The sequence below is a fragment of the Mobula hypostoma genome, chromosome 13 (genome assembly GCF_963921235.1).
Source record: "Mobula hypostoma chromosome 13, sMobHyp1.1, whole genome shotgun sequence".
NCBI lineage: Eukaryota > Metazoa > Chordata > Chondrichthyes > Myliobatiformes > Myliobatidae > Mobula > Mobula hypostoma.
In genome coordinates, this window is record NC_086109.1 from 73,976,801 (window position 1) to 73,996,705 (window position 19,905).

Genomic DNA, 19,905 nt, shown 5'->3' on the forward strand with positions numbered 1-19,905 from the left:
TATAAAGACAACTAATTGAATTGAATGTCTTTTGTGCAAACATTGACACTGAAATATTGAATAAATGAATGCAGACTTGCCAGTGAATATAGAGGCAGTGCTGATTACAGAATTAACAAATTTCAAGCAACAGATGAAATTAGAATTCTAGTCAATTATGGAATACTATTAGAAAATGTAAAAATCGGGCAAGATGGCCTGCATCAATAATTAACAAACCAGTTTAATATTTACATAATAACCTTGCCACCAAAATTGCACGTCTCTGACCTTTCTGTGGGATTTGTGTGCCATTAGTACTCATGATTGCAATGGAGGAAGGAAATCTGTAATTGCTGGATGTGCTGTAATGGCCTACTCTTACATCTGCTTTGCAATCTTTACTGTAAATCAAAGCCCTGTCATTTATGAACTATCTTAATCCTGCTGTAACATAACGCACTGAAAATTTTACATTATATTGTCATTGAGTTTTCAAAATTCAACAAAATGACCCTTAACCATTTTATATGTGCCTTGTCATTCCTACATTTTTTAAAAATTCCATGGAATTTAAAATAAAATGTATTTTCTTTACTCAAAATTGTCTTGTACTTTACCCAATAACATTCATGCAGCAGCTGATCTAAAAATTAGTGTTCTAAAACATTTAGTATTCTTTAATCTGATTTCTCAGCCTGCTTGAAAAATCAGTGCCAGAAGTTCCCCAAAACTAGCAGATACCACATTGCTGCATCTTTCTCAGCAGTCTTCTTTCAGACCAGTGCAGGTGCTATCATCATTATGGCAGTTTGAATGAGGCTGAACCTCAGAGCACCAGAGACCCAAGTTTAATCTTGATCTTGGGTGAAGTTGTGTGTGAACTTTGGTACATTCTTCCTGTGATCCTGTGGGGTTTCACTGGTCATTAAATCACTATAAATTGGCCCTTGTGAGCAAATGACAGGTTGACGAGTGTGCGCGCGCATATATATGTGGGTGAGGGGAGGAAGAGAGAATAGAAATTGGATTAATATGTAAACGGGTGGTTGAAAAGGTCTATTTCTGTGTTCTATATGCAACTGATTCAGTGGCTCTTGCCATTATTGCACAAACTTTATCACCCTCTCCTTTAGTTAAAATATCATCTAATCCTCTGCTTATGTTATTCCCTTGACTTGTCGAAAACACCCTTCTGTGCAAATTATATGGTCATCATCTGCAATAGAGCAATGTATTCTTAAAATTGAATTATGTTCACAGCCCATCAGAAACTGATGAACAAGATCTCTGGTTAAAGCCGCACAAATGTGGTATAGGTTCCTGCATCCAACTAGGGCCAAAGTTCAGGCATTTAATGAAACAGAGCTGCAAATATTGATCAGTCAGCAACTCAAACTGCCATTGTGAAATGCAGACAAGTTTTTCTGAGGAGAGTGTCATCTGATGCGAGGTTGGATATAGACAATTTACACAATTTATAGATTATTACTACACAGAACCAGCATTTACTGCTGATAATTGTAGTCACAGATATTAGTTGAAGTCTTGATCAATGTGATTAAGAGGATTAATATTGCTCTTTATGATTTATAATGAATCACAGTGGTTTTTGAAGTAGTTTCTGCTCGATGTTTAGGTACCTCGTTTCTTATTCTGGCAAACAGTACTGATGCTACTTGTCTTTTGTCTTAATTATAATCTTTACAAAGTTTAATTTTACTCTAACCTAAATGCAAATTAATGATAGTCATTAATGCACCTTCATGGAAAATGCAAAATACAAATAGTGCAGTAGATACAAGAGAATAATTTGGTTTTCTTCATGCAATATACTACCTTGCCAGAAGAGAGTGCTCTGGTACCATATTCAAGCAATATTATTTTCCCGTTTTTTAAACTCTAGACACTGGATCCTTTCTCTCACTTCCAGAATTCTTGATCCATCTTCTGGCTTTATAGCCTTTTAAAGTCCATTCATTGCTAAGTGCTAACATGACATCAACAATGGGTGTAAGTAGGTTTCATTCAATGTATGAAACCTTTTGAATGATACACAAAATATTTTGAAGTAACTATGCAATGGAAAAAAAACATGATTGCAAATAGTGAGAGAAAAACAGCAAGTTACAGTAGTCTGAAATAGTGCAGCCTTCTTTGAATTGAGTATCAAGAGCTCTTTAGTATTGTCAATTGTACAGTAGATAAACCTGAATGTTTTACCTTAGTATTTTAAGAATTTGACTGATAAAGGGACAGATGTTACATCTAATCATAAATAATAAAAACATCGAACAAGTTCATGTCCACAAGACTATTACAAACTCAGGACCACAATTAATTCATCTTGCTTGTGTACATGATAATTAAAAATGTCAGAAATACCATGTATTTCAACTGTAGAAAGGAAGCATTTTGCAGTACTATAACTTAATTACAAACCACTCAGTAGCCACTTTATTAGATACCTCCTTCTGCTGCTGTAGCCAATCTACTTCAAGGTTCGACATGTACATTCAGAGACGCTCTTCTGCACACCACTGTTGTAAAACGAGGTCATCTGAGTTACTGTCACCTTTCCGTCAGCTTGAACCAATCTGGCTATTCAACTTGACCGCTCATTAACAAAAAGTGATTTTGCCCGCAGAACTGCTGCTCACTGGAGTGTAAACTCGAGAGAAAAATCCCAGATCAGCTGTTCCTGATATACCTGTCTGGCACCAACACTCATTTCGTGGTCAAAGTCACTTAGATCATATTTCTTCCCCATTCTAATGTTTAGTCTAAACAACTGAATCACGTCTGCATTATTTTATGCATCGAGTTTCTATCACATAATTGGCTGATTTGATATTTATATCAACCAGATCGGTGTACCCAATAAAGTGGCTACTGAGTGTATATGCCATGTGCACAGCATATCCTAAAAATAAAGGGGTAACTTGTAGTTAAAGCATCTATGATTTCACTACTTTCTAGTCATATACCTCAAACCCATTTTTTTCAGTAAATAATAAAATGAAATTATTGTTAGACAAATGTTATAATTTATGTGCTAGCATGACTGGATTATATCAAGTTTTAGATTAATCATATCTTCCGGTCTGACTGCAGGGGAGGATTATTTTACACAAGTCTTGAGGTATTCTTGATAAGTAAGAGAACTGACTCTGATGGCAGGACTGATCACTGCAGTCTTTCTTCTGGAATAGACATGCAGTTGATTGGTCAGTTCCATATTTGCATGTCTATCACTTCTACTTTAAAAGTTACCTGATGCTGTAGTTTTAAAAATCATTGCTTCTACCAAGTTTCCATTTTGTATAGGAATTTCCACTTAAAGGAAGCAAAACTTGTAAAAAGGCAAACAATACCAAAACCACTTGTGTGGTTTTGATTAAATTAAATCCATTCTTTTTTAAATGGAAATCAATCCTTTGGAAATTAAAGTCCTCATGCTCAAGCCCATAGCACAACACCTATACATATATATTAAAAAAAATAGCTGCAGAACTATTAATGCAAAGCTAAACATTCAATGTAAAATTATAAATTTTAATGTTGCTGAAAATACTAGAAAAAAACTTTCAGCTTGGGCATATTCCTTTTGGTTGTAAACGATAAATTAAAGATTTTAAATACAAAATATAAATGTAGTGTTCCAAGACCCGGGAAGCTCAGATCATTCCAGGTCAACAGTCTGGTGTCTTTATAGAAAGTTCTCTCAAGCATGTTATGAAATACATTATGTATCATAAATTCATTTGCAACTTAGCACATCATATATAAACTATCTGAATCTGTAATCATGTACATTTATCTTCCGTTAAATTAATTAGAACAGGAATGCCAATTTCATAACCAAAATTAACAGTAGCATACATCATGCTTAGCACAGTTCAAGATAAGTTAAAACTTTGCCTCAGAAAAGGACACCTTATTTTAAATAGGTTATAGCATGCAATGGAAATAATGAAATGTTTAGAAAAAATATAAAAAATGAATGCCTCAAATGTGAATATTATAAAATTAAGGTTATTCTTCATCCAAGACAAATAACCAGGAAATAAATGGGCAGAACACAGAAGAACTTAAGATTTGTCCATCCCAACTCGGGTAACAATATGTTGAGTACTGAATGATTGTGATAATTAGTTTATTTTTTGATTTATCAGTAAAAGACATATTAAGAAAAAAACAAAGCGAGTCTTAATGTCCAAAATCAAAGTGCTGTATTTTGACTATTCATCCAGGCAGCACCCTCAAGAATAATTGCAGTCAAACAGCTTCAGCCAATTAAAGCTTTGCACAGGTTGAATGCACACAAATCCCACAAGACATGTATTGTCAGAATATAAACTACTCAATGATGTGCTTTCAGTTATAAGTACTTTGATTAGCTCATATACTAATTGGGAACTGGACAAAAATTTAAGGTTTTTTTTGTTGAGAAACATATTCCTGCCTTGTCTGAATAAATGCTCTACTTCACAATATATGTGGATCTACTGGGGCCAAAGAAATGGAATATGTGCATGGTTTTCATATGAATTGTTGAGGAAAAAAAAACAAATGGAAGCACTCCAAAATTACAGCATTTCCCATTTCCGAGCTGTATTTTATTTTGCTGCTTTAAACCTGATGTGACAGTATGCCACAGAAGAAGGTTCCTGTCTTAATTTTTACTACACTGCAGGTACAGAAAACTCATGGGCCACATAACTTGGAAGTTGACGTGACATTTTGCAGAAAGACGCAAACATGCCAAATCATACATGAAAGAATGCATCTTCAAAAACCAGTACGCATATCAAATTATTGCAAGTTTTGTTTAACATTTCAGTGAGTTTTTTTTTAACTGATAAAATACTTAGATGTCAAAGTGAAGAGTCTGTGTTTTTAAATTATGACACAAACAGCTCTCTGACGGTCAATTCCCTTATGATGGAGGACACAATGTCAATACACCATAAATCCTGCAGCAGTTTGGTTTTCTTCAGATTAAAGCTGTGGTCTTGGGACAAATGCAGCAACAAAACACGAACCAGTTCATCAAAAAGCACTTCTGCCATTGCTCTGGTAGTTTTCAGGGCCAACCAACGGCAACACTTCAGCCATTCTCAGTTTTTAAGGTTTACATCACTGCATCTTTTCCATATTGTATTACTGTAGAAGCTTAAATTGAATCAAGCCAATTTACTGACAACTGCTTGGTTGAGTGTATTAAGCTGATTGGTCCATTTATCTAATGCAGTATATCGGGCTCCACCTCTCTTCTGATGATCTAATTCAAGAAGTTGGTTGACTTGATCAATCCGCCCATGAATAGTGCTAGAAGTAAAGCACAACATTTATTTCAGTAGATTGAAAGAACCTTTCCATTATCGTCTTATTTACCGTTGAACAAAAAAATGCAGTGTTAGAATAATGATTATAAATTACATAACCATGGGTCACTCAATTCATTTTCAATTAGCTACATTTCACTTGTGTTTAACGTAGGGAAAAAAAATACTTCACCAATTTTGAAACAAAACATTATATCCTTGCTGTAACTGACAGATTCTGAAAATGTTTCACTAACTCAAAAATTTGAAACAAATAGATTAACGACAGAAAGAGTACTTACTTGTCCAGTATGCACTGCACCAACAAGCTCTCTACATCAGCTACATCTATGTTCAACTCCTAAAGCAAAAAGCAGGATTGATAAAAGAGAGTAAATTACACATTAAAAAATTGCCAATGAAATGAAATTTGATTTCAACGAAATTTGTTTCACACTTGAGTGGGTAGAACAGACACAGGCTCTGCAGAATTAATTGAATCAGTAATGATGCAAGGGAAGCAAATTACACAGACAGTCTCAATTGAGGCAATAAAGAGTGAAATGACTGGAAACATAATTAACAAAAAGTTCATCCTGTCAGAAGCTTCTGGAGTCCATTTCAGAGACAATGCAACTACTTACAACATCACCTAAAGCTGTCCGGTAACCAGAGAGTAAGCGGTAATCCAAACACACCATTACCTATGGTCAGTTATCTCTGTCACTTGAGGGCTCAGTTCACTGTCTAATCAACATCACTTCAGGTCACAAAACTAAGCCACTTCTTCAACTGAAGTATAGGGACTTCAGAATTTTTATTAGCACTGATTTAAAATATATTACTACAACAATGATGGTTAAATAACAGTATGGAAATAGACAGTATTGAAATTTAAATAACTGGCTGCCAAAACTTAAATTGTTAATGATAATATAACTAGAGGGTATTTTTAGATTTTTTTACCCAAATATTGAAAAAAACTGATAAAATATTAACTTAAAAATAGGAACTCACCTTTGAAATAAATGGTATATGTATTCTAGTGTAAGGCTTTATTAATTTTATCAAGACTTGGGTTCTGATGTTCCTCAATAGTTCTGTGAGGGTGAAAAATCATCATCAGGAAAAATACAGATAAATAATATTTAGCTGACACACTCACATTTCTAACAGAGTATAGGATACTGGCTTTTGAGTCATGTTAAATAGCATTAAGATTAACAAAAGTGTGCATTCACTCTGCCTCTTCTCCGTTTAAACATGCCAGAGTATATATTGCTGTGGAGTGGAAATTCCACCAAAATTAAGGAAGTAACATTTTTAAAGGATGCTTCAGTTTATTTGCAATTCTTTGTGACAGTGTAAACCATGATTTTAAGTTTGAATCACTTGGATATGAAGTAAAAACTGGATGTAGAGCTACAAACTAACGTCCCAAGATAATAATTAACTGCTTTTTTATTATACTTTTTTTCAGTTGGAATTTGGAAAATAATGTGGCCATCACTTCAGTTGTCTATATGAAATATACCTACTATAAATTGGTCATAATCTCCTCTACCAATGCCTGTCAGTAATTCAGAATTATTTTGTAAGGCATATTTTATACAACTAACAGCCTTATTAAATCCTCTTCTGAAATCATATTCAAGCAACTGTATGTGCAAGAGTCTTGTGAAATAACTACTCAAACTAACTCCGAACCTGGCTCTGCTTTGGTTGCTTCCAATTGTGCCAGACATCTGAATTGATGTTGATCATGACACTGGCACTCATCCCATATTCACAATATTGACTACTCAAATTCTTGCTGGAACAAGATGGGGCCTGATCAACTCTGGCTGGGTCGCCTGGGCGAGGGTGTCTGATGTTGAAAGACCCAAAACACCCAATGGCCCCAGGTACATCACTGATGATGTGTTCGAGTTCATCCTAGGATGTATCTCAGCATCATGTGATATTGTTACTTGTCAATGAATTTTTTTTTCCATATAAAGAGCATATTAGATTGTGGTACACTGAAGGATTTTAACTGCTTTCAGAAATACCATTAGTATGTTAAATCCTTTGTTATAATAGAAAATAGCGACACTGCAATTATAACTGTATAAAACACTTCCCAAAAGTAACATGAAAGCAAACAATTCATAGTATAGAGTTTTGAAAATGCGTGCATACGAAGTTGCAAATATGCGAGCTATACCTTCTATGTGTTCTCTTATAAAGGGGTCATCCATGATGTTACTGTGATTGGTTTTCAGAATCTTCTCAAATTCAGTGATGTCATTATTTTGATAGGCACTGAGGAAAAAATATGGTTCAACTTCAATTCTCTTCCAATATATGTCGGCTGAATAAGGCCATTTTTCCAAAATAAATGTTATTAAAAGTAATCCATGATTCTGTTATAGTGAACAGGTTAAACATCAATTTGCTTAATTAAACTACGTAGGCTGTTTGCATTTGGAATCAGTCTGCCTTATATTGCAACCAAAACTGAAACTAGTCTGAGCTGAACTCAGACCACCTTCACTTATGCAAGTTATTTAGCAGAATGAAGGAAAAAAAACATAAGTATCTTTATTATAACAATTTTAAAGTTTCTGTAAAACAGCCATTACATTGTCTTTTTTTGTTACAGTGGACTTTAATTAAGCCAATCAGATTGGATAATTAAGGTGTGTTTATACACACTTTGGGTCAATCCACCCTCTCTTGGTATTTCATGTTCATTCACCTACTGAGATAATGGGAGAATATCTGGTAAATCAAAATAATAAGAGCTTTAGAGAGAGAAGCAAAATGGCAAACTGGTTCAGCACAGTACAATACTGAAACATATATAGTAACAGAGGGCACTTGGTCATGTGCTGCTATTTTCCAAACTATTTCCCAATATTATCTAAACCACATGTATTAGATTTCTCCTTTAATGGAGAGAAATAAAACAGGGATGGGCAAACCAATACACAGATAACTATCCATCCTTGGGCTATGTTACACAAAACTGTTCAGATATATGGGTTGATTAACTGTGCTTTGGGATCTAACTGGTCAAGTATTGTGATTTTTTTTTCGCCCACTTCTTCCAATAAAACCTTCAGTTGCAAACTTAGACAGTAATATTCTTTTCCATTTCAATACAACAGCAAGCAAAATAAGAATACTACCTGTGGAATTGAAAATATTACTCAAAACTAGGGGAAAAAAACACACTAAACTTTGCATCTTGCAACTAAATTCATTGTTTTTAGTTTGCAAATTGCATAGAATACTCACGCATCATTTCTCTTACCTTACTAAATTTGTCATTGCAAGAATCTCTGGATCATTTTTGTAGGGTTTGGCCTGAAAAAGATACAATAAATAAGTACTGCAATAAAATGCTAGACCAATATTCAAGACATGATGAATTCAATTTATTATTTTACCTCCTGAGAATCAAAGGGATTAATTCCTGACTTCATCAGCATGTTAGCCAAAACCAAATATTTTAGGCAAGTGGTACGCCTGGGGCTTCCTGATTCATCATAATTCTTGAATGCTTCGAAGAAGTCAGTGTGGGCCTTTTCAAACTCTCCTTCTCTTAAATGCATCTTACCTCCACATTCTGCAATAAATTAGAGACATTTTGAAACAACAGATGTATATTTGCTTCTTGTCATGGGGTTTGAACTTCAGTTCTACATAAAACTGATTGTAAAATATTAATCTATTTCCATTTTAAAAGTTATAAATAAATTTCTAGTTTTCCAGTATTTACTGCTGTAGATAGGCAGTTAGGACTTTTAAGCAGATGCTACAGTTCTACACCTAAAGCTGGTTCCCAAAATACATTCCTTTAACCAGTCTACCACCAGCTTGGTGTAAGTGGTCATTTTTTTTGCAACTGGAAGCTAGGCAGAGATATTCTTCAGAGATGGGTGCTAGGACCACTGCTATTTTTGATTAATAACACAGATATCTGGACTGCAAAATTTAAATCTGCGTAAGTAGTAACCTATGAGGACAGAAATATGACTTCCATGACAGAATTAAATTTTATCTTGCATTCTAAGTACAAGTAGAATAAAGAGCTACAATATAAACTATTTTTTAAAATTTCTAAAATGGGTCCAGAAAGAGAAACTTGGACGTACATGTGCAGAAATCTTAGAGGCAGTTTCCAAATCAAATCATATGAAATACTAAAACCCAAGGAGTTTTTGCTAAACATTGGGTTTAGCATGTAACAAGTATTGGGTTTAGCTTAGAAAAGGGAGACAGGTATAGAAAATTTGCAGTAACAATACATTTCAATTAATCTGCCGATGCCCTCTTTCAAAACAAAAGATTTGGAAATTTAATAGACAGGCTGGGACAAGATAATTAAAGAGATGTTGCTTCTAATAGTAGAAAAGTGAATAATCAGAAAACAGATTTAAAGAGTCTGGTTAAATCTTTAATTTGACATTCTTTTTGATGCAGACATCATGGGCCGAAGATTTACTGTTTCTAGTTCAAAGTTCTAATTTATTATCAAAGCATGTATACCACATACAAGCTTGAGATTAATCTTCTTGCAGGCACTCACAAAACAAAGAAACACAACAGAGTTCACTAAAAAACACACACAAAATAAGACTGCCACATATCCAATTTTCAAAAGAGGACAAATAGTAAAAAAAAAAGTAGGAACATATGGAACATGAACTGCAGAGTCCCCAAAAGTGAATCCACAGCTGTGAAGCCCGTTCAGCACAAGGTGAGCAAAGCCTGTCCAGGAGCCCAATAGCTGCAGGGCAACAACTGCTCCTGAACTTGGCAGCATGGGACCCAAGACTCCTGCACTGCCTGCCCAACAGTAATAGTGAGAAGAGAGGGAGACTGATGAAATGCAGGCAAATAGCGATATTCATTTTCCATTCTCGTCCTCGGTGCTTTTAATCTTGCTAGACGCTTTAATCAGTGTGGAGTAATGAAGACTACCAAAGTTTTGCCTTCTGCTTTTCATCAAATGTGAAAATTACATAGCCAGCAATGCAATTGAAAAGAATTTCAGTGAACCCTGATCACTGCTACACACCAGCTTTAAAATGCATCTGTGTAAGCTCTAGCAGCATATTGCCTATGCAATTGAGGTCCCAAATGCCAATCTATTTTTCAAAGAAAAAAAATCTAGTTATATTTAAAGATCATAGACCAGATGCTGACAATACAAAGAAAGGGAATGTCGTTCATTGACAATTTCTCATTCAAAACTATGAATCCACCCTTCTTGACCTCAGTCCAGCAAAGACAGCCGACAGGAAACACCTGAACATTAGTCTTAAGGGGGTCAGGCCAGATTAAGAACTAAGCAATAGAATCCTGTTTTCAGATACCAGGGATTAACTAGCCTTTCATTAGAATGACACATTTTTAGGAAACAACCCTATTAATTAGCATTAAAAAACAAAAGTGCAACAGAGTAAACTTTTTTTCACAAAATAAACAAACATTCATGTTCAGGTACTTGATTTTCAAACTGATATAAGCAAATTGGCCTGGAGCAGGGAATTTCATTGAAAATGAGGAAATGTCTTTCAGTAATTAACTTTAGGCATCATCATTTTCTGATTTTTACAGCAAAGAAAAAGATAGATCAGTTTAAACATACTTCTATTTGAGCAACTAAACATTGGAAGTGATGTTGCAATATTCTGGTCATAATAAAATGACATTATCTAACCATGGTACATCTTCACGAAGTATATAAATCACCTTAAAGATAGAAATATTAGCATAAGCACTATTTAATTGAACATTACCAGTTCTTGTTTTTGCAACTTGTACAAAAAGCCTTTGTGTGCGTGTCCATGAAATTAGTTTTGGTTTACTCACCATCAAAACAAAATAATAATTCTCAAATATTCTGTTATTTGAATACTCACCTCTGATGACACCCATGATAAGTGGATGAGGAATGGCAGATTTGATGTGCAAGGACTGCTCATATAGTGCTTTTAATTTCTTATTATTCTTTTGTGCAGTATACATTTGGATCTCCAGAGCATAAATTTCTAAAAGTTGTGTCCCTTTCTTCAAATCATCCTCACCATCATCAGTCTACAAAACAAGAAAAGCAATTTTGGAACACAAGGATATAAAGGGAACAGGAATAGTTTACTTGGACTCTCACATGTGCCCACCATTCAATGTGATCATAGTAGATCTTTCAAAAAGTCTTTACTCCTCTTGATTAACTGAGCTTCCACAACTCTCCAGGGTAGTAGAGAATTCCAGATTCGCCACTCTTGGAGAGAAGAAATTATGATGTATCTCAGTGTTAAATGACCATCTCCTATAAGTGTTCTCTTGTTTGATTCTTCCATCAGTAAAAACATCTCAACATCTATCTTGTCATATCCCTTCTTCAAATATTTCAGTAAGATCACCTTCATTCTCTTAAATTCCAAAGAATATGGATATAACTTCTCTTAGAATATATATCTAATTAGATATTTATTGTAAATGTATATCTAATTAGATTGTGTGGCAGGGTGGAGATACGTCTCTACCAAAAGAGGTGTAAAGTGCTCCTTCCCTCTGCTAGCCTGCAGGACACCCTTTGGCAAGGTGTAGCACCTGCTTAGCTCCCAGATCAGGGTCTCATGAAGCTATGGGAGCAGGTGGTGGATGGTCATATGATATGAACCAGCTGCTCACAAGTCCTGGTTATACGACCACTGATGCCAGGCAGATAACCTCTGAAGAGTATTGATAATGGCTGCGGTCACCCTTCTTGTAAAGACACAGCCCAGAAGAAGCAACCCACTTCTGTCGAAAAATTTTCCAAGAACAGTAGTGATCACGGATAACACTAATGATTCATCCACATCGATACAACGAGGCATATAATGATGATGATCTAATTAGATAGGACTCCTCATACCCAAAGTTAGCCTAGTGATATTTTTGAATATCCTCCATTGCCTTATATCCTCCTAAGTCCGTTTGTAAAAGTAGAAAGTAAAATCGTTCACCGTTCTCTAGGCCTTATGAATTTTGGGCCTACTAATGGTCTGTACAATTGTAACAATACAATACCATACTCACCTTGTAATAAGCCATTTGCCTTCCTAAACACATGATATTTGAAAACGTTTTGCAATTTGTGTGCAAAAGTACAATAATGTATTGTGTTCATTTTCATTTTTTACTAATTCATCTTTTCTTGAAACGTTTAGCAAATTAAGAACAACAGGGCTGGTGCAATTAGCAGAACCGCTGCCTCAATTCCAGCAACCCAAGTTAGACCTTGACATCAGTTGCTTTTTCTAGTTTTATACAATATCAGAGTGATGCTTCCTCCAAATGCTCTGGTTTCCTCCCACTTCCTAGAGATGTGTGATATGGGGTTTAATAGGCCATTTGTTACCTTGAGAGTATAGGTGAGAGGGATTTGATAGATACATGGAGAAAGTAAAATAGGTTTGGTGTAAGATCAGTGTAAATGGGTGTTTGATGTTTGGCAGGACTTGATCGACCAAAGGGTCTGATTTAGTACTACATGTTGATTTATGAAAGGTCATTTAAAAAGTGCAACACTTATAAATTATGGCCTTGAAGGGTAAAGGATGAAATAATGACAATTAAATATTAAGGAAAGCAGGAATCATATGGGTGGGAAAATAATATTTTGTGGAAACATAATAATCCAGATATTGAATACTCCAAATGTTATCTAGGTAGCGAGTTTACATTATTATTGAGAGAGATGTTGTGATTTCTGTCCGCCAGAGAAAGCAGGATCTCCCAGTGGCCACACATTTTAATTCCCCGTCCCATTCCCATTCTGATATGTCTATCCATGGTCTCCTCTACTGTAAAGATGAAGCCACACTCAGGTCGGAGGAACAACACCTTATATTCCGTCTGGGTAGCCTCCAACCTGATGGCATGAACATTGACTTCTAAAACTTCCGCTAATGCCCCGCCTCCCCCTCACACCCCAACCATTATTTATTTATATACACACACACATTCTTTTTTCTCTCTCTCCTTTTTCTCCCTCTGTCCCTCTCACTATACCCCTTGCCCATCCTCTGGGCTTCCCCCCTCCCCCTGTTCTTTCTCCCTAGGCCTCCTGTCCCATGATCCTCTCATATCCCTTTTGCCAATCAACTGTCCAGCTCCTGGCTCCATCCTTCCCCCTCCTGTCTTCTCCTGTCATTTCGGATCTCCCCCTCCCCCTCCCACTTTCAAATCTCTTACTAGCTCTTCTTTCAGTTAGTCCTGAGGAAGGGTCTCGGCCCGAAACGTCGACTGTACCTCTTCCTAGAGATGCTGCCTGGCCTGCTGCGTTCACCAGCAACTTTTGTGTGTGTTGCTGGTGATTTTTTAAAAATTGTTTGCAGGAGAGGTTAGGTCTGTAGGAGAAATAAAAAGGTGAGTGGCTTAGGTCCTTGGATTTTGTTGCAAGAGACTATATTGCTAGGACTTGGGAGTTCAATGTTAGCAATTTAATTCCCAGTATACGTCTCAAGGTGTATAAAGGTGTATGAAGCCATTAGCAATGCAAAACTGTTTTTAATGTTATCACGTGTGATACCATTTGCTAAATTAACTAAGTAATAATCTGTGTCAGGCATAGTTATACAGCTGTTTCAACCGATATACAGAAGCATGATAGTGTTGAGGCCCCTTCTATATTGCAAACTTTTACCTAAAATCTATCAGTGCAAGATTTGGACTGTAGTTTCAAGCTTACTGCAGTTGAAACAATGTTTTGGCTATTGACAAAATATTTACTAACCAAATACATTATAACATTAAATTAAAAATATTGTGCACCTTATAGATTGCAGTAAATATAAGGCACTACGTATTTGTAATGCAAATTGTAAGTGATTTTACAACTGAGTAACTTGTAATTATGATCACTGGTGTTATCTGAAGAAGATTCCTCCCCTCTTTAATAGCCAATCTGTTGTTCAATCTGTCACTAACTTTTATGACACTTTGGAGCACCATCTTCAAGAGGCAGCATCTATTGTTGAGGACCACCACCATCGCAGACAGGTCCTCTTCTTATTACTACCTGGGGAGGAGGTAAAGAGCCTGAGTACCCACACTGAACATTTTAGGAACAGCTGCTTCGGAACGGTCCATGAACACTATCTCATTATTCCTCTAGCACTATTTAATTATTTTTGTAACTTCTGCCAATTATTATGTCTTGCACTGCACTGCTGCTGCAAATTTAAAAAATGACATATATCCATGATAATGAACCTAATTATGAACAGATAAACTTAATGCACAAACTATTAATAATACCAAATGGTAGAGTTAGCAAATTAAGTTTGGTTGCTAGAATGGTATTACTTGTGGTATCAATAATTCTCAGTTTATGCCTTAAGCAAGGATTCAGTTTAAATATGAATAGGCATTTATAAACTATCATGGTACGATTATTTGGAAACCCGAATGCTAATGGTTACTATTTATTTACAATCTGTGGACTTAAATACTTAGAAAATTGGCTGTGTACATTGGGAGTGTGGGCCAGATATACGGCTGGAGCTAGGGTCAAGAACATGGCTAGATTTGGCTCACCAAGTTCTATCTGCTGCACTCCCTTTAAACTGCACAAGTCTCAGATTCTCACTCTCCCTAAACTTATTTTGTTCACTCGAAAATTCATAACATGAATAAGTAACAAGAACAAAAATGGTTTGGAAAAATGTGAGTGAAATCTGCCAGCCCTGCAGATGCCTGATTGTGATGTATGTGTGATGCCTGATCATCAGTTATACCGGAGGATAACTTGCTTTATACATGTGGCTTATCAACAACTTATTCCCACAAAATTCTTGCAATTTAATCCATATCTTATTTACCGATACTGGACAATGTCCTAATTTTAATCTGTTAACAATACTTTTCCAGAAAATCAGAATACCTGGCATGACTGGTGGAGCTGACGTAATATTTTCTGTAACTTTCCAAACTCTTCTCTTTCCAAATATAACTTGCCAAGCTGAAAACAAAGATATCATGCATCATTCAAAATACTTGCTCAGTCCCGGACAGTAAACTAATGAGAATTCAATGTAATAAATGGATATTTAACAGGAATACCTTTGTGTTCGTCTTAAACCATAATCGGTCATTTTTTGCGTCTTTTAAAGCTTCAAGGGTAGTTTCATAAAACTCTTGCAATAAGTCCATCTGAAAAATAAACGTGCATAGAGTTGCATTCCCCCCATATATCTTTTTGTAGGATCATTACCCACTTTAAAATATTAATTAAAAGTGATCAGATTTGGATCACAAACTTTATGTGACCTTAAGAATGAATGAAATGTTTACAATGGGTCTGTAAAACTGGTCATTATTAAATTAAAAGTAATAAAAAAAAAAGAAAAGGCCATTTCTTTCTCAACCCAATTCAATAGCTGTTGCAGCCATCATCAATTTGTTACTCTCCCCGCCATCAAAGCGCATCTATTACTTTGACCACATTTTGTTTTTATATCTATTATGTGTCATTCACTGGCACTCCAAAGTTTTGAAAATTCAGTCTCATATTCTATGATTTCTGATAGCTCATTCTTCACAATCAAAGCACTTCCTCCAATTTTGGTGATGCGGGTTGAAAGAACACTACATTTAGTTTGTTTTCATTTAATAACAATTTACTTACTTCTTTTATTTTAAAAATTAACAGACAGCTTTTCAGGAATGTAAAGATTATTATAGCATATTCAGTTTAAGTCTGACTAATCTGACACTGAGCCAAAGGCAGTTTTTTTAGAGATTCAGCATTTACTTCAAAATAAACTGCACTATAAAAATACAATGGGACACAAAAGCATAAATAAAGGTCTGCAGAATGATAATTTAACCTCCTTCCATCAATCAGCCCTCGTGATACCGCCATGAAACTTACAATTGAAGTTAATTCACACATAGGCCAATCTCACCATTTCTGTAAGCAGATCATAGTGGGACCAGAAGTCTTGATTCATTACGAGACATACCCAACAACATAAACCTTGAAAATTATGAATGACATAGATTATCTGGAAACAGTGGAAAGTTTAAATGTGCTTACAATCCTGCCCTTTCCTTTTCCACAATTTCCAGACGTCTAAACCTGTACATACTGTCAATTAGATGATTGATACAAGATCGAACTCTGATGGAATTAACTGCATCCCCATCTGCACCGGTAAAATCAAACACTAATGTTAAAGTTTTATCCACACCTTTGCCTCCTGACATTATGCAAATCTTTTTCTGACCTTAGATTCAGCTTCCCCGCCAAAGCAAGCTTTCAGGTCCGTTTCTGCGATTTCCCCGCTGCTAACCTGCCTCTTCATCGACTTCTGCTGCTTGATCATGGTAGTTTCAACACGTTCCAGAGAGGGCAGGTAAGGGGGAAAACAAAGGAAAGGGGAAGGAGGAGATAGAAATAAAAATATGAAAAGGACAGAAAGATGTTAAAATAGGAAGAAAAGGTAATGTTGCAAAAAGAAAAGGTTGGGGGAAGACATACTTAAATAAGCATAAGAACAAAAATAAAAATTAAAATAAAATGTAAAAGCAGGTTTAAAAAAAAGTTGAAAGAGAAATAAGAAGACTGGAAAAGTATATTAAAGATTTCTAGACTTCTTCCCTTTCATCATTCTTCCTCCTATTCTTGCCTAGGGACACATATGAATGCTTCCAACTTGCCAAAGTCCTTATAACAGCAAATTAGAAAACTTGCAGTTTCTGGGGGATAAAGGCAAAAAGAGATTGGAATGGTGGTCTATGTTTATGCTTTCGTGGGCATATGTCAAACAAATAAGGCAAAGAATTAAAATTCTGTTCCAGCTCACCTAGCCTGGCTCTAGTAACAAACTTCTCATGAAACCAGTGTTTTATGCTGACAAGTAATAGAAGTATTAAGCAGGACTGATTGCAGTGGGGGCGGGGGGGGGGGAGAAGGGTTTGCAGGAATTCAAAAGTGTGTACAAATACAATTAATGGTATACCACGGAACATTTTGGATTGGAAGCTAATTTCGTTTGATTTCCAGGTGGTCAATGAAAAGGTCCACAAGAGCAAGTTTTCAAAGGTAAACCATGCTCTATAATGCACACACACTTACACAGAGACATCCAGAAATACGTGAAAACTCAAAATACTGTCCTTTGTAATTCATGGTTAAAACAATTCATGTTAAAATTATTTTCAGGAAGTGCAGTGATGCAAAATTATTTGGGAATGTTTTTTATATTTACAGCTACGGAATATTGATGGTGGCATGTAGATTGTGATTTTACAATAATTTGAACAAATGTCAAAAAACACATCAAATTCATATTAAATTGCTAATCTAACATATTAAATTGTTGTGATGGGAGATTTTACCTTCCATAATACTGACTGGCATCTCCTTAGCACAAGGGGTTTAGATGGGGTGGAGTTTGTTAGGTGTGTTTAGGAAGGTTTCCTAACACAATATGTAGGTAAGCCAACCAGAGAAGAGGCTGTACTTGATCTGGTTTTGGGAAATGAACCTGGTTAGGTGTCAGTGGCATTCTGGAGGTGCTGACCACAACTCTATCTCCTTCACCATAGTGCTGGAGAGGGACAGGAGCAAATTAGGAAAACATTTAATTGGGGTAGGGGGAAATATGATGCTATTAGGCAGGAACTTGGAAGCAGATGTTCTCAGGGAAATGCACAACAAATGTGGCAAATGTTCAGGGAACATTTGCATGGAGTTCTGCATAGGTATGTTCCATTGAGGCAAGGAAAGAATGGTAGGGTTAAAGAACCATGGTGTACAAAGGATGTAGAAAATCTAGTTAAGAAGAAAAGAAGAGCTTACGAAAGGTTCAAGAAACTAGGTAATGTTAGAGCTCTAGAAAATTACAAAGTTGCTAGGAAGAAGCTTAAGAATGGAATTAGAAGAGCCAGAAGATGCCATGCTGAGCAGGATTAAGGAAAACCCCAAGGCATTCTACAAGTATGTGAAGAGGAAGAGGATGAGCTGTGTGAGAATAGGACCAATCAGATGCAATAATGGAAATGTGAGCATGAAGTTGGAGGATGAGAGGAGACCTGATAGAGGTGTATAAGATGATGAGGGGCACTGATCGTGTGGATAGCCAGAGGCCTTTTCCCAGGGCTGAAGTGGCTAACACAAGGGGGCATAGTTTTAAGGTGCTTGGAAATAGGTACCGAGGTGATGTCAGGGGTAAGTTTTTCCACACAGAGAGTGGTGGGTGCATGGAATGCACGCCAGCAGCAGTGCTGGAAGTGGACACAACAGGGTCTTTTAAGAGCCTCTTAGATAGGTACAGGGAGCTTAAAAAAATAAGGGGCATTGCGCTAGGGCAATTCTAGGCAGTTTCTAGAGTAGGTTACATGGTCGGCACAACATTCTGGGCCAAAGGGCCTGTAATGTGCTGTAGATTTCTATGTTCTAACTCTGATCACAACTTCTACACTTTGTTTAATATTAACACTAAGAGAAGCAATAACCAGGTACTTCTTGGAAATTAATGTTTGGGGGTGGGAGGGTGCTTGCTTCAAAGATCTGAGTTCTTCCTTTCAAGAATCAGTCATACAATTCTCACCATATGCAGATATAATGCATTTTATAACCTCCCTGGGACTTGAACTGCTACTCCACCAGGACATTTTGGGTGAGTATTGTGGGAAGTCATGTTTTCAGGAAGAGATGTTTAAAAAAAAATCCTGACCACCATCCATGGAAGTAAATGATCACAGAGAACCATGTGAAGTATACAAGAGGTCTTATGATGTTCTGCAAATATTTATCCTCCAGATATATAAATGATGTTTGCGCAACCATGCTAAAGAAAATTTGTTCCCCAACATCCTATATTGTATCAGTGACTATATTTTAAAAATATGGCATTGGCGGTAAGCTACTAAAAAGTATCTTTTCTTTAGATACATTATGTTTTTCTATTCATCAGAAACAAAGGATTGCAAATTTGAACATGTATCTGGAGGATCACAGAAATGAACCTCTTAAAACAAAATTTTGTTTTTTTTTCAAAACCTTCAAGTAAAAAGCATTAGAGAAAGAAGATGTCTTTGAAGCTCTGGAATATTTATTACTGAGTTCTGGAAGTCATATTACAGAAAAGTTGGCATTAAAGTGGCAAACTGAAATGCTCAATTAATTCTAAATTCTCATATTTGCCTTTATAATTAACATCATGTAGAAGATTAGAAAAAACAAGAGGACATGAATTGAGTTAGTTAAACAAAGGGCTTAACAAAAAATATGTACATACATGGACATTAGTATTTGATTAGTTTCGATAAATAATGCTGTCATTCTGCATTAAACATTTGTGGAAATCAAATGCACGTCTTCATTATATGATACACTGTCGTACAGGGCTATGGACTGATGGCTAGAAAGTGTAATTATATTAAGTAGCTCTTTTTTGCCTGGCATTGAGAACAAGAGGCTATTTAGCCCATCATGTCAATCTTCAATGAGTCTATCTCATTTACAACTCTCTTAATATCACTGTCCTCCAGAATTTCATCGAAGGAGCTGCTCTTTCCAACAGCTAATAGGTTAAATGCCAGTTAA

General features: G+C 35.9%; 1 protein-coding gene across 3 annotated transcripts in view; it reads right to left on the bottom strand.

The window, feature by feature from the left end:
* Nucleotides 1-685: 685 nt before the first annotated feature.
* cops2 (COP9 signalosome subunit 2) overlaps nt 686-19,905 on the bottom strand; it is a 41,320-nt gene continuing 22,100 nt past the window's right edge. The window contains exons 5-14 of one of the 3 annotated variants that reach the window (XM_063065945.1): nt 16,580-16,666; nt 15,414-15,503; nt 15,235-15,312; nt 11,222-11,396; nt 8,741-8,919; nt 8,605-8,657; nt 7,513-7,610; nt 6,324-6,406; nt 5,609-5,667; nt 686-5,310 (exon numbers count right to left, since the gene is read on the bottom strand). In XM_063065945.1, the coding sequence (XP_062922015.1) occupies nt 5,166-5,310; nt 5,609-5,667; nt 6,324-6,406; nt 7,513-7,610; nt 8,605-8,657; nt 8,741-8,919; nt 11,222-11,396; nt 15,235-15,312; nt 15,414-15,503; nt 16,580-16,666 (1,047 nt within the window). In that variant the 3' untranslated portion in view covers nt 686-5,165. Of the gene's footprint in view, nt 5,311-5,608; nt 5,668-6,323; nt 6,407-7,512; nt 7,611-8,604; nt 8,658-8,740; nt 8,920-11,221; nt 11,397-15,234; nt 15,313-15,413; nt 15,504-16,579; nt 16,670-19,905 lie in introns of all 3 variants that reach the window. The other 2 variants (XM_063065944.1, XM_063065946.1) reach the window with 2 other exon arrangements.